This window comes from Patiria miniata, unplaced genomic scaffold (assembly GCF_015706575.1).
Source record: "Patiria miniata isolate m_02_andy unplaced genomic scaffold, ASM1570657v1 HiC_scaffold_1, whole genome shotgun sequence".
NCBI lineage: Eukaryota > Metazoa > Echinodermata > Asteroidea > Valvatida > Asterinidae > Patiria > Patiria miniata.
In genome coordinates this window covers 23,849,554-23,863,532 of record NW_024037047.1, presented here as the reverse complement: position 1 = coordinate 23,863,532, position 13,979 = coordinate 23,849,554, and the positions used below count along the sequence as shown (strand labels likewise).

The following is a 13,979-nucleotide window of genomic DNA, read 5'->3' as shown; positions in this document are numbered from 1 at the left end:
GGGCTAATATCAAACCACAAAAAAAGATCAACAGCATTTGTTTCCCATTCAATGATTTTGTTTTATTTTCTCGTGACTTCAGCAGAACAACCAAGGTTACTTAAATTCCATCAATATGATCTGAAGGCAGCTAGGTGAACTCTAAACTTAACTCCTAGCTTATACGCTCTGATTTTGTCACCTTTGAAAGAATACACAATAATATTGAGATGCAAGCAAGCTACATGAGTCGTTTGTCGGGAATTTCATTTGGAGATACAAGCCAAAATATGGCCACTTCATCGCATCACTTCATCACATCTCTTGCTGTTCCGATTTGCATAATTTTTGAACTAAAGAAAGTGTCATCATGCGGTTTTCACAGCAGTAATGCTGAGATTGTGCTCCTTTCAAATCTGTAATAAAACAAATTTCACCGGGGTCGACAAATGACTCATTTAGCTAGATCGCATCAGTTCATTCGCCCCTTCTTTTTCAATGCGAGTTATTGTAGGAATTGAAAGTCAGCAACCAATTCACGATGAGAATCATTACACAGCTTACAATAGGCCCAACCGGGTAATCGTGATATGAATTAAGCATGTTTTGTAAATTTGCAAAGTTGGGTTTCTGTTTTCCCCATGTTCACAGCAAACTTCATGAACCAGATAATTTTCTACTCACTTGCTTGCATTGCCCTAAGGCTACAATAGAGATTACACATCTGTCTGAGCAAAATGATTGATGCACGATCGATATCACTAAATTACGGTCAACAAAATCTGCTGAGATGTGAGGCCGGCAATTGCTGTTTTTGGTTTTTTTTTAAACTAATTTGCAACTACTTTAAGCATTAATATCGGAATTCGGACAAAGCCGGCGATTTGTCATCCATTAAAAGTATAACACGTTTTCGGCAAATTTTCTTCAACTGAGCTCTAGACTAGGGCAATTTAATTTACTCAAAACATAGTCACCGCGTTCGCATTCTGCACGTTATTAATAAAGGTGTAATAAATAGTTTTTAAAAGTGGATTATGGATAACTGTGGCGATATTTGAACACATTGCAATAGACAGAGGGATTCACTAAGTTGATGCCTAGAACTAAAACTGACTATTTTGTTTAAAAACGATAAAATACATGAACGTAAACCTGCTGACTGTTTTAATTTGTTTAATTGCACCTGCTTTTCCTAATATCTGCCATGGATTAGTATGTTATTTCCTTTCCATATAAGTGTCTTTATAAATACGAGAAATTAGTGCAATTTTGGTGAACTTACTATTCACTACAAAAACACAAACTATATAGAAAGAAGAAATCACAATTTGGAAAAAGAGGTGAAAAGACAAACAGAAGCAGAGACGAGCCCATCGAATATTAGTAAGATTATAACAAGTTACAATAAAAAGTAAAAGCTGACGAACAAAATATATCCATTGGTTGGATTGAATTGTGAAATCGTCCAAAGATATTTCCAGTATTATGTTCTTAATTTAACACAAGGTAAGTTGTTTTTCCTGGCGAATGGTTGAAACAAAAGCAAATTCTGAACTAACTAGCTTTGTGGTTTTTGATCTACGTTACAACTGATACTAATGATTTATCTAGTGTTTTTCTTTTACGGAAAGTCTATTGTTTCCTCTCTACGTAGAGTGCAAGAAAATAACCTAAGTGTATATGTCAGTATTAAAATTAATCATTTGAATTCATTTTTTATTTTATTTACATGAAGAAATAAACGCTTTTTGCGATTAGGAGGAATTAGAAGTGAACCACATTTCACTAGCTGTTTGAGTCATTGATCAATAATTATATTGAAAAATCTGCCAAACGTAAGGATTTGTATCACTCGGACCTGAAAATGACCGCCATCTTGGACTCATAGTTGGACCACTGTAAAGTAGGGGCTAACAACTTCAAAATCAATGCAAAAATCACCTGAAATGTGCTTCACTGAGGAATGCCCGATTTCAAGTTAAACCTTTTACGAAAGTTAGCGTCTCTTTCCGAAGGGCAATAGGGTCCGGTTGCCTCTGGGTCGGTTCTTGGATGGGCCGCGTCCTCTCCGCGATAATGTGTTGGCTGGTGTCTCCTCCCTCTTCCCGAATGGTAGAACCCGGCTGCCGGCGTTGGGATTGGGACCTCTGAAGACGCACCTCCCGGGACGGCACCGATTGGTCCGCTTCGTCTCGGCCCCGAACTGCGCATGCGCCAGCGTGTCTTCCAACATGGCGTCCCGGAGGCTATTTTCGGCGCCGACGTCATTCATGAGGTCGCCAATCAGATTCTGGAAGGCTTCGGCTCCTTCCTCTTCGTCGGTGAAATCTCCTGTGTACAATCCGTCTGCAAGAAGAAAAAACCGAGGGAACATTATTTCCATCAAACGATATGCACCTGTTTCGACCAGCCTCTAACTTTGATACTACGTTATTGGTTAGCAGTGTCGTTTCGGGGTCCTTTGTTTCACGCACAGTGTAGCATCAAAAAAAATACTTTAAGCTGCGAAATGTATCGACGAAGAGCAAAAGGTGGGGAGCTTCACGAGAGGGCTCTCGGAGTGACTAAACTAGGGACAAAACAGATTCTTATATAACGCTTTTAACTATAAGATCAAAGCGCTTTACTTTATTTATTACCCCCGATCATAGGCCTAATAAAATTAAACATTCCAAATACAATTTCAGCTCCATGTGGAGATACACAGCTCGATGCAGCCTGTTAGGCGCAAGGCAGCTAAAGTCAATCACAATAACCATCTCTGCCTTTACAGGTATCCGTCACTTACTTCTGGGTGGAAAAAAAAGCAATGAGTGACAAAGTGCCTTGCCCAAGGGCATGCACCGAGACCCCAGGCGGGAATCAAACCCATAACCTGCAGAATTACCTTGCGGTTGACCAATCTTAAATATTTTTGTTAGTGAGGCAAACGATTTTCACCCCCCAAAATACCAAAACCATGGCAAGTTTTTAACCTCAAGGAACAGTGAGAGAGGCAAAAAACAAACGATCGATTTTCTCCCAGAAGCAGGAGGAAAAGGCTTGCTAGGCTGGTATGTTTTTTTTTCCCTTCAAACGAGCCACACAACAAACAGACAACCCAAAACGAACAGACACTGAATCTGTTGATCGCCTAAGGCCAAATTTACCAGGGTTCGAACCTTGGTCACGGAAACAACAGGAGAGGGAATTGACGACAAAAGCAAAACAAAACCACTCTCAAAACATTCGGAAATGTACAACGCAATAGATCGTATCCATCATGCACCATTTTAAGAAATTCCATCGTAAAACACCGACACACACAAGTGTGTATTTGCCTGCAATCGGGGATTGTCCCTCTTGTGTTTGTACTTAAGAAGATCTCCCAAATGTTTTGTTTACACGATTGCCAAATTTGGGACCTTTGTGAATTGGGGACCCTATTGTCCTCTATTGTTCAACGTCCCCTATTGAATGCAGAAACAGACTCACACCTAATACTCAATCTCTTTTGATGTGGCCGCTTAGGCTGTCACGAACAAGAAAAGGACACTCATTTCCGACTTCCTGTGACCGTTTCCGTAGTTTTCAGCGGCCGCACAGGTTCTAGCCAACACTTTAAGCGACATTCCGGTATATTTTAAGAACCAAGTTCCCCTAGTGTCTTTGTCTCGTAATCGTTTTTATCACGTATGGTCACGGAAGTTAGAGGACAAAAAATAGAACCAGCTGCTCACTTGCCGGAACTGCTCCGACGGACAGGGGGAAACATTAATATTTAAAAAAGAAAAACAACGTGCATTTGTGCAACGGATATGTTTTGTTAAGTGGAGGAATTAAATTAGGAGCAAATGAGGAACTAAGTACAACGTCTATTTATATATCATCCACAGTACACGGTGAGTCAAACAAAATGCAACCCAAATGGCAGGACCAATATTTCAATGAAGTTTTGCCTGTAGCACTTTCAAAATCTAGGATATGAAAGCCAAGTCATTAAGCTTTCTTAATAGTACAAGAATCATTCAAATCACTCATGTATTTTTCAAGTAACGGAATTTTGAACACAAACACCGTTTCTTAGTTCTGTCCACGGATCACAAGAAAGGTAAGTGTTCTTTCAGCAAAACGAAAACAATTCACATGCATCCCTATGAAAAAAAAATGTTTTCGTTTTGCTGAAAGAACACTTACTTTTTTGTGATTCGTGGACAGAACTGTAAAACGGTGATTGTGTTTAAAATTCCGTAACTTGAAAAGTACATGAGTGATGTGAATGATTCTTGTACTAAAAGAAAGCTTATCAATTGGGCTTTCATATCCCAGATTTTTTAAAGTGCTACAGGCAAAACTTCATTCAAAACTTGGTCCTGCCATTTGGTATGGTATGCGTATTTTTTGTACTCACTCTGTACATCAAGGTGACCCTTACAACCTCGTCATATTTGGGTTTTTTTAGTTCAATATTTTACAATTACCTGTATTATATAAATGAATCTGGGCACGTGATCACTCTGCACTCACGAGGCCCCTTTCAATGGAGAAACCATTGTGCACGATATTGTAGAAAGCTATTGTACAGATTATCTGAACAACAGCAAGCCCAATGCTTTCGCCATTATAGGGGGCCTCTGTGATGGAAATGCTAGCGTGCCCGGACTGGGCTATATTTTTGGTTGATCTCACACTTATATCTTGTGTGTATTTTTATTTGCAATGTCCTGATAGACATGTTTGTCCTGATAGACATTTCAAGAAATTGGATTTATTATTTTTCTTTTAATTCTTGTTTTTTTAATGCTAATTTCTGTGGTACACTATGCAGTGCGCAATTGATCATTTGTATGAAGACCACGCAATACTTATTTCACATTAGTAATTATTGTTAACATTCATATTCAATGTTATCAAGGAAAATCCAGATTGTAAAAGGAATATAGTATTTGTTACAACAGAATAGCTATCGACCATTTACTTGAGCGTAAGAGGGCTCTGTTTTGACGTCGTTATGGTTCCACACCAAAATAGACGGACATAGACCTCATTGGTAATTACGCGCACTTCCCAAAAATGCTCATATACCTCATGTAAAATTAAATAACTATTTCAAGAAACGGGATTTATGTCAAGTGTTTGTACCCCTAAAATGACGTCATAACGGCGCCCTCATGCGGTCCTAACTATGGACGCATAATTTATGGGAACGATGTTCTTTTTAAAACCAACTACCGATGCGTAATCCCTGGCTGCATGATATAAACGGGTTTTTGACTTCTGACTAGTGCCCCTTGAATAAAGACATTGACAAATTGGGGAACCACCAACATAGGGCTGGATAGCTCAGATGGTAGAGCACCGGAATGGTAACCCGGAGGTCGCGGGTTCAAACCCCCTCAAGTCAATTTCTTTATTTAACTTTTAAATTATCGATGCTAATATCGAGACAGTGAACCGAAGACCAGAAGTACAGATGCACAGATAGATAACGGCGCAATATCAGCCGACAGTGTTGATGAAAAATTGACCTCAAACATGTCCAATTGCTTCGTCGTCCCCTTCATCTTTAATTGAATTACCAACCACGATACGAATTCTTGATTATGACATTACGCACAAATTAGACGCGATACGAGCCGCTCTCCTGTCAACGCATCGCAGCGAGTAAGACAAACCAGTATAAGATTTCATATATCATTTCGGCGAAAGTGGAACGTGGAACAAAATGAAATCCCGAAGGGAGGCTAGTTAACCCAGATGGAGAAATTGCAGCAACACAATCCTGTATCTGTCCTGCTAACGAAGGGGATAAATGTATAAAACTGAAAGCCTTCGGGAAATTTGCAGTTTAATAGCAGCATCACTTGATCAAAAACTGGAGCATGTTGTCTTGGTTAATACATCAAGTAGTGCGCACGTAACGAGTCGGGTACTAGACATGACCACTTGTTATCAGCCCCATGCCGCCAACTAGTGTCGCCCGAGGCGTGGTATAGAAGAAATAATATATCAGGTTTGCCGAATATCACATGTCAAAATTTGGCGGGAAATGATTTGTACTCCAAACTCGGCGCGCAGCATATTGTGTTTGGAGTGTGTTATATTACGTGGAGGCCCGCAGGGGTATATCTTGAACTTGTTTTCGCGCCACTCAATTTTGAGAAAATATTTCCCCTCGATCTAGATGAGATGTTTTCTCGCCTTCTTGTTCGCAGACAATTTTTTTTTTTAACTCGCTGTCAAGACAGATTTTTTTCTTTACATGTATAGCCAAGTAGGCTTAATTAGAACATCGATATTCCTTTATGCCTTTATATATCCGATGTCGAAAGTTAATTTGAATGAATTCAGCTGTCAGTTGGGGAAAAAAAATGTAACTCAAAAAGAAACTCAAAATCGATTTGTCTTTAAGACTAGCAAGGGGGCAATTGAGAGTATATGAGTCTTTCTGGGTATTTGAACAAGTGATATTTTGATGGAATTTTGTTTTACTTCAGATAGCAAAGCATAAAAACGAGGAATGCTACACTTGGAGTCTGCACAGTGTACGCTGTACCTGCATTGCTTCATCTACAGAAAAGGAGCTAGAACAGAGTTGCCTAACGTATCGAAAAAAATATCCAAGTTTAAATGTATATTTTCATTATTCTAACGCTTAACGACATACCGGATTTGGGGTTTTTTTCATGCATTTTGTTCATATCCAAAAATAACAACGCTCGAAATCTAAAGTAGAATGTTCAAAACCTGACCTGTTGAAATTCTAGTTCAGTGGCCATTACACTGAAAACAGGGGAAAACCACGCACAACCTTGTGATCACGAAACACGATTTCGTCAGTAGCACTCTTTTTTGCCAAAACTCGGCCAAATTGATTGATCGTTGGAAATCACACACCCTTCTTGATTTCCTCTAAATTACAGCAAGCCAGACGGAATAATTTCTGTGCGATCTTTGATAATGATTCGCTAGGTCATTTTTGGAATCAATGCAAATGATCCTATAATATGCCTTTAACTTGCCGACTTGTACCTACTTGCACATTAATGTAAGTATGCAAGGTTTCTGACATGTTAAGTTTATAGGTTCTTTGTGACGCCTGCAACTCGCGGCAGGCTCCATAAGTTATTCGGGGAGCACGTTAATCAGAGCTGCTAAGCTCCAAAGTGTACTAAGTGCACAGAATATATGCTGAGAAAAAACAGGTCACCAGCCAATTTGTCTCATTGCAATGTGTTTCGTTTGTGACTGGTTCCCAGTCACAAATGATAAGTGCAGAAAATGATAAGTGCTAAGCACTTATCATTTTCTGCTACACTCTCAAAAAAGTGCCTGGTCAGATTTTACCTATAGAATCCGGGTTCTTTGTGACCTGACACTTCTTTTCAGGACCAAAACTGACACTTTTCCCAGGTCAAAATGACGATCATGAGTCCGAAGGTTAATTGGTCCGACGTTTCGGTGGTCCGAACACACACATTTTCCATGCTCGGGGGTTCATTAGTCCCAACACGAAAAAAAAAGGTTCGTTAACCCGAGCATTTGATGCCATAGTCCGAAGGTTCGTTAGGCCAAAGGTTCGATAATCCAAGGTTCGTTTGTCCGAATTTAGAATAAGGTTAATTTATAGTCCGGTTATTCAATAGTCCGAAATGAAAACAAGGTTGAATAGTTCGAAGGTTTATTAATCCGAAAGCACACTAGATTCAAAAGTTGGAATTGAGAGTACTATTCAATGCTGTATATTCGGACTGTTTAAACCTTAGTGTTGATTTGGACTATCGAACTTTATCTTATCGGACTATCGAACATTCGGATTATTTAACCTTAAGCCGTTTTCGGACAAATGAACATTTCGGACTATCGAACCTTCGGACTATCGAACCTTTGGACTATCAAGCGGTTACCAATGACTCATCTCCTGAGTCATTTCCGGAATATTGTGACTCGGAAACATGAGCAAAAGTGTCAGTCTGACCCAGAAAAGTGTCAATTGTGAACCAGAAAAGTGTCAGGGCAAAAGAGCACCCAGATTTCGGGTCAAGCGGACCAGGGACCTTTTTAAAGCGTAAAACAGCTCAATGGAATGCGGCCCCATCACATATTTTGTCCGTGTCAGCATAATGAAGTCACTCGGTGCGCGGACACACACACCTGATCCCGCAAAATAAGAAAAGCTGGACTTACATCACGCGGGGAAAAAATATATTACCGGACCCGGCAAATCAAAGCGAGTAAGCTAAACTACCTAAACCTTAACTCTCAAAGTGCCTCGAGCAAGAAATCTCCTCGAGATTTGTCTTGCTTTTCTCGATATCATGGACACGCTTGTTGTCGTGCTGTGTATTTCACACTTTTTGACACATTATTAAAAAAGTCGGACCAAGCGTTCTCGCGAAATGTCAAATTTTCGACGCAGGGAACGAACATGTTAAGTTATACACCGGAGAAAGGGTTCTCCAACAGGCTGCACTGTCAATCATTTTTAATGATAGATTGCAAAGGTAAATCCTTGCATGTGCACTGAGCATGTAGGTCTGTAGAGGAACTTCTAAATTTAATAATAAACTGCCTTTGCGTTGTTGGTATATTGGGAGTCAGGAATCCGACCATGGCTTGAGAAAATTCAAAAGACTAAAATCTTGGCAATATCACTCTGTAATAGTTTGGCTGTTTTGTGTGCATGTCCTGGTTTGCTGGTTTCCGGGGCCGTATACGTGGATATGGCTATCATAACCCTGAAGGTTACCAATGGCCGAGATTGACCACTCACTTTGACTTCAATTCATAACCTTCAAATGTAAATGTTCTTCCTTCATTTTGGAATTATGTCAGACGTGTCAAATTGGCTGCTGTGCGTTTATGGCCGAAGTACCTCTGGCATGGGTTGTATTTGACCACGCTCTTTAATTCGAGGGAACCAGAGTTTGTCCGCCATAGCTCTCGTTTCAAGTCTGACAAGCCGACCTTTTGTCAAACCGTTAAAAAGTCCGTGTTCATCGGGTTGTCTTCCCGCCGGGTCGGTCCTCCTAGGGTTTAAACAGCTCGCCAGCGGTGTTCGATGTCGGCAGTACTAGACAGATTGTCTGTCAGTGGTGGTCCGTAGCCTGCTTCCTTCCCTTTTTATGTTTTCTCTTATCACAGAGCTTGGTAAATATAGACTTCCTACGAATGTAACGGAGACTAGCCAACCACTACTCGTCATGAACACTGGTGCTTTCGCATTTTATATGAGGTTCATATGGCCCTATTCCGATAACCTTACAATGACAAGGTGTCTAAACAAAATCGAACCCACAAGCTCCCTCTTTTGCACAGCTGCAAAAAAAAAACAATACGTCGCAAAAATCGAAACATATGTGGAGAGCACAGTTCATTAGCTTTTCACCAATGAACAAATCTTCCAATCGGGTAAATATTTATTGAATTATGGCCAATTCAAAATAAGTGTCGATTTTCCAATCTGTCCACGGTCTTAATTGTCATTTATATGTAATAGATTGGGGTGAGGGGTAGTTTTGTTTTCTTTCATGTTTAATGTTTCTTTCTTCGTTTTTTTTTTTGGAATCAATGGTCATTATCCTTTTGGAAGTAATGGTAGTCCTGAAAAGGACTGTTTGGTTAACTTCTTAGATGTTTATTGTGCTCCTCTGTCTCTGCCTCTATCTCTACTTGGTATCCCTTTTCACAAAAGCAATTTTGTTTTCAGAATGTGTTCTTAATGCGGCAGTCAAAACATCAGTCGCCGTGGACAAACGAAAAAGCGGTACTTGTATTCAATTGGCCATAACTTAATATTTACCCGATTGGAAAGTTGTTTTCGTTGGTGAAAAGCTAATGAAATAAACTCTCTATGTGTACCGATATTTGCAATGTATTTTTTTAAAAAGCTGTGAAAAAGAGGGGGCTTTGAGCGTTCTTTTTTTTAGACACCCTGTTTGACAGAAACAAAAAAAAGGGAAAATATGTGATAGATACCACGCGTTCTCGATTACTTTTTATATGATGCAAACTATAAAAAGGCACGAAGCGTGCGTATTACAATGCACAAACGGAATCTTCCATGCCGTCTATGAGAAATTCCGAAACGTTTGAATTTCTGTTTATGGGAAATTTAACACACCTAATTAGCAAGGAAGATGGGCCTATTCTCTTTCTCCTTAAAAAAATAAAATTCGTAACTAGATGTGCATCTGAAGTTTTGTCCTTTAGTTTTTTGTTCGGTTATTTGTCCGTTGTTTCAGTATATAACAATGCTCGTTGCTCCATCATTTTTCGGTCGCTAAAGTCCTTTCCTTAATATCTGTTAGAGTATCGATTTCAAGATTTTTCATTGTGAAAAAGATAATTTGGGTTCATGATTTAGGTCCGTGTCTTTACACATTTTTATGAGCGTTACTGTCATAAAAGCTAAGAAATTGGTGTTAAAATGAAGTGTTAAAATACTGATGATCCCATGTCCCATGTCCTCAAAGGGTGTATTTTTAACCAAACATATAGTATATATTGTTGGTATTTTTTATGATTTTGTTGTCTAATGAATCAATTCTTTTGTAAAATGTGCTTAAAGTTGGATCTTTTTACATGTACATTTTGTTTCAATGTGGTGATGATAATGTTACTGTTAACCACCGCAATTCGGCCTACCGACCGCAATGGTATTTGTTTTCAAATCAATCAAAATGCTTCAATTTATGAATGAAAAGGTTTATCAAAGCACGATACGTTTTTTGAAGGTTGTTTTACAAAAGTTGCTCTGTTTGATTAGGACACATTCACAACGCTGTCTGTTTACAAAGAATCAAATAATGCTTGTTGTAAAATAGCGCTGAAAGACACCAACGCATGTACAACACCAAATACAACAGCGTGTCCCAAAAACGTTGTACAAGCACACATCCTTTAATATCTCAAAAAGTACTTAACATGAGTATTAACACATTTAATGATATCAGTGCATCAGTTTGGCATGGGCCTTTTCACTCTGATGTAAATTAAGTTAACTGTGTAATTCCCATCCCATTGGAATGGGTGGAAAACCCATAGCCTATTATAATCTGTTCGATCTCTGGTTTACATGAACGGCTTTCCATGGCATTTTCACTGAATATACACCAGAGTATAATTAATATGCTCCATCAAATGAAATATTCATGTTAAGTAGTTTTGAGAAAATAAAGGATATCTGCTTGCACAACCTCTTTTGGGGACACCCTGTAGAATTGTCAGTTCGTTTACTGAAAAAAAAAGGACTTTAATCTCCAAAAACAGTACCTTCCTTACTAACAGTTTGCAGAGGATACTTCGAACCTATAGACAGAGATTTCTTTCGACAATTCTCGAACAACACCCGGTATCTGCTACATGTCTCAATGCCATGGGCGCGTGCGTATTGGTGTCCATTGGATATGTTTATACCAATCCTACAGCCACGATACATTTCAGTGCTATTCCATAGGATAAGTGGTCGACAAACCACGGCTGTCGATCAGGGCAAACACTCGTGAAACACCCAAGATGTACTTCGTGTTGTACTCCGGTGTTGCGAGGGTTGTATGTAAACTGGCGAAACAGAATCAATGTCAATATTTAGCTGTCATTCAGAGAGCCCGTCGTCTTGGCAACAAGAGCGCTCCGTGTTATAGTGAGCCATGATACCTACACTGACAAGAGTGGGTTTTTTTACATTTGAAACTGATAGGGGAGCATTTGAAGGACTGATGTTTATTAGCAGACCCCCTCTCCACAATATGGTACAGTCCACACCGTGACATATCATACTATGCTATGGCCAAACAATAAAAAAAAAATAGCAAGGGATCGTCTGCTCTTGACCTTTTAAGTCAAATCTTATCAAATCACATTACGTTATATTAAATATCACAGTATGTGCCACCACAGTGTAAGAAGGAATCGTAAAGTTCATATCCAACCTTCTAGGTTTACTTTTTACAAAGCGCAGCATGACGTACTCTCGGTAGACGAATGCGTTACTTTTCCGTACACAAAATGTCCATTTTCACAGCGGGATTGTTAATTACGAGTTGGATTTTACATTGTGTAGTAGATCCGTACGCAGAATGTTTGAAAATAACTGTCAGCTTTCGGACGCTTGGGGGCAGCAGAGGCTTTTCGTGCTTTGATTCCGTAATTTTCCCGGGTCATATAACTGATTGGCAGCCTTCACACAAACACCTTGTAAATAAATGCGAGAAGTCGGGAAACAAGTCCCGATCGTGTCACATCGTGCTGATGCACGACACAAACAATCCGCCATGTTTTGTCGACATTGAAATTGAGATGATCCAATGACGTCACTTAAAACCGGCGCCATCTTGATTGGAGCACTCTCTGTTACAAGTCACACGGTTGGTTGAACATCAGAGTACACTCAAGTGACCTCTTAAGCCCAAAAAGGGAAGCATGGCCGACTTCGGTTTTAGGGGGAAAACACCTATCCATTCTTTGATTTGGTACACAAAGTCTAGACTATCGATACACAGGACACGTATTCGGTATTGCAAGCACGACAGACCTTTCCCCCCTCGATTTCTAGGATTGATGATACAGTAACAAACGATTCTAAGCGGAAATTGGATTTCATGGCACATCGTGAGAGGAAATCGAATGGGAAAACCTTGGGTGACACACGAGGAGAGCGGGGATCGGAGGTCGACAGGTAAAAATGATGAATCTGAGGGTGGAAGGGCCTCGGGGATAGCCAGGGATGTACCAAAAGAGACCAAGATGTCAAGAATCATACTTGCTACAACCACAGTTGGCAAGGGAGCAAAGGGAAAAATTAATTTAAAAAAACGAAACTGCAAAGGGCTTCACCTTGTGAGTAATCGTTCATATTGGTGTCTACCCAACCTCGTCCCCATGGCTTTCCAGCAGTATGCTACCACAACCTGCTCTCTGGTTTTCGAATCGGATCATAAGCATACCGAAACAAATCTTGGAACTTATAATAATTGGCGAAGTGGTATGATTTCATTTGAACTATTGCTTGTCAGCGTTTGGTTTGGAGTATGATGTCCCGGTACCAGACTGAAGCATTTCCTTCACAGAAGAAATAAGTTATCACAGTTGTGGGTAAGGAGACATGAGAACTGGCCTGTTTTGCAGTGCGTCTACGTTAATTGGGCATTTCATTAACTGTACTTTTATTACGTACTTTTCTTCAGCCATTGTCCTATACAGCCGAGTTGCGTTGCTAATAGCTTTTAGTATCGAGTACATAATGAGAGCGGTTTCATACACCGACTCTTGTGCACAATTGAATTGACATTTACCAAGCACTGAGACACCATGTGCGCTGCCTTTTTTGTTAAGGAGTGTAATTTCATTACGTGACCTGAAATAGCCTATGCTGGGACGTCGAAAACTCAACTCAAACAAGCCAACAGGTTATGGCCCCAACACGATCGGGGTGTTGTCTTTTCGCGCCTTCACAAGTGCGATATCATTGCGCGGAGTGCGGATCGATACCGAACAACGCCTGAGCCAGGAGGTGTTTGCATGTGTCTGTGTACCGAGCACGGTGTGCAAAGTGCTCGACGGAGCGCGCGCGTTGTTGACATTGCGACGGGGGAAATGCAGCGCCGCGCCGGAAGACGGAACGGCGAAGACACGCTCGTTGGGACGCGTCCTTGGGAAAACATCCGTCAATGGATGTAGGTAGAGAGGTAGAAGCAACCTGTTTAGACAGAGTATGATCGTCCAAAGAGGCAGGCTCTGGAGCTGGAAATCCAGACCAAATAACCCTCTGGAAATGTCAACAAATGATCCAATTAATAATGACGTCTTCGTGATATCACTGGTAGTCCCCACCGGAGAAGGTCGTGGCCAGATTGATATTTCACATATGGTATTTCACCTGATGCCTGCCGCCAATTAGTCTGAGGTTCAGACTTTCACGTGTGCAGAGACACAAACGTCTGATATAACTATCCGAGCATGCACACTTTATGCGACCCCGCGTGCAAGCCAATCGGAGTCAACTTTAATCGAAGTCG

The 13,979-nt window shown here is 40.3% G+C and overlaps 1 protein-coding gene across 1 annotated transcript in view; it reads right to left on the bottom strand.

The window, feature by feature from the left end:
• Positions 1 to 370: 370 nt before the first annotated feature.
• LOC119726174 overlaps positions 371 to 13,979 on the bottom strand; it is a 49,668-nt gene continuing 36,059 nt past the window's right edge. The window contains exon 3 of the mRNA XM_038197786.1: positions 371 to 2,328. Coding sequence (XP_038053714.1) covers positions 1,979 to 2,328 — 350 coding nt within the window. The 3' untranslated portion in view covers positions 371 to 1,978. The remainder of the gene's footprint in view (positions 2,329 to 13,979) is intronic.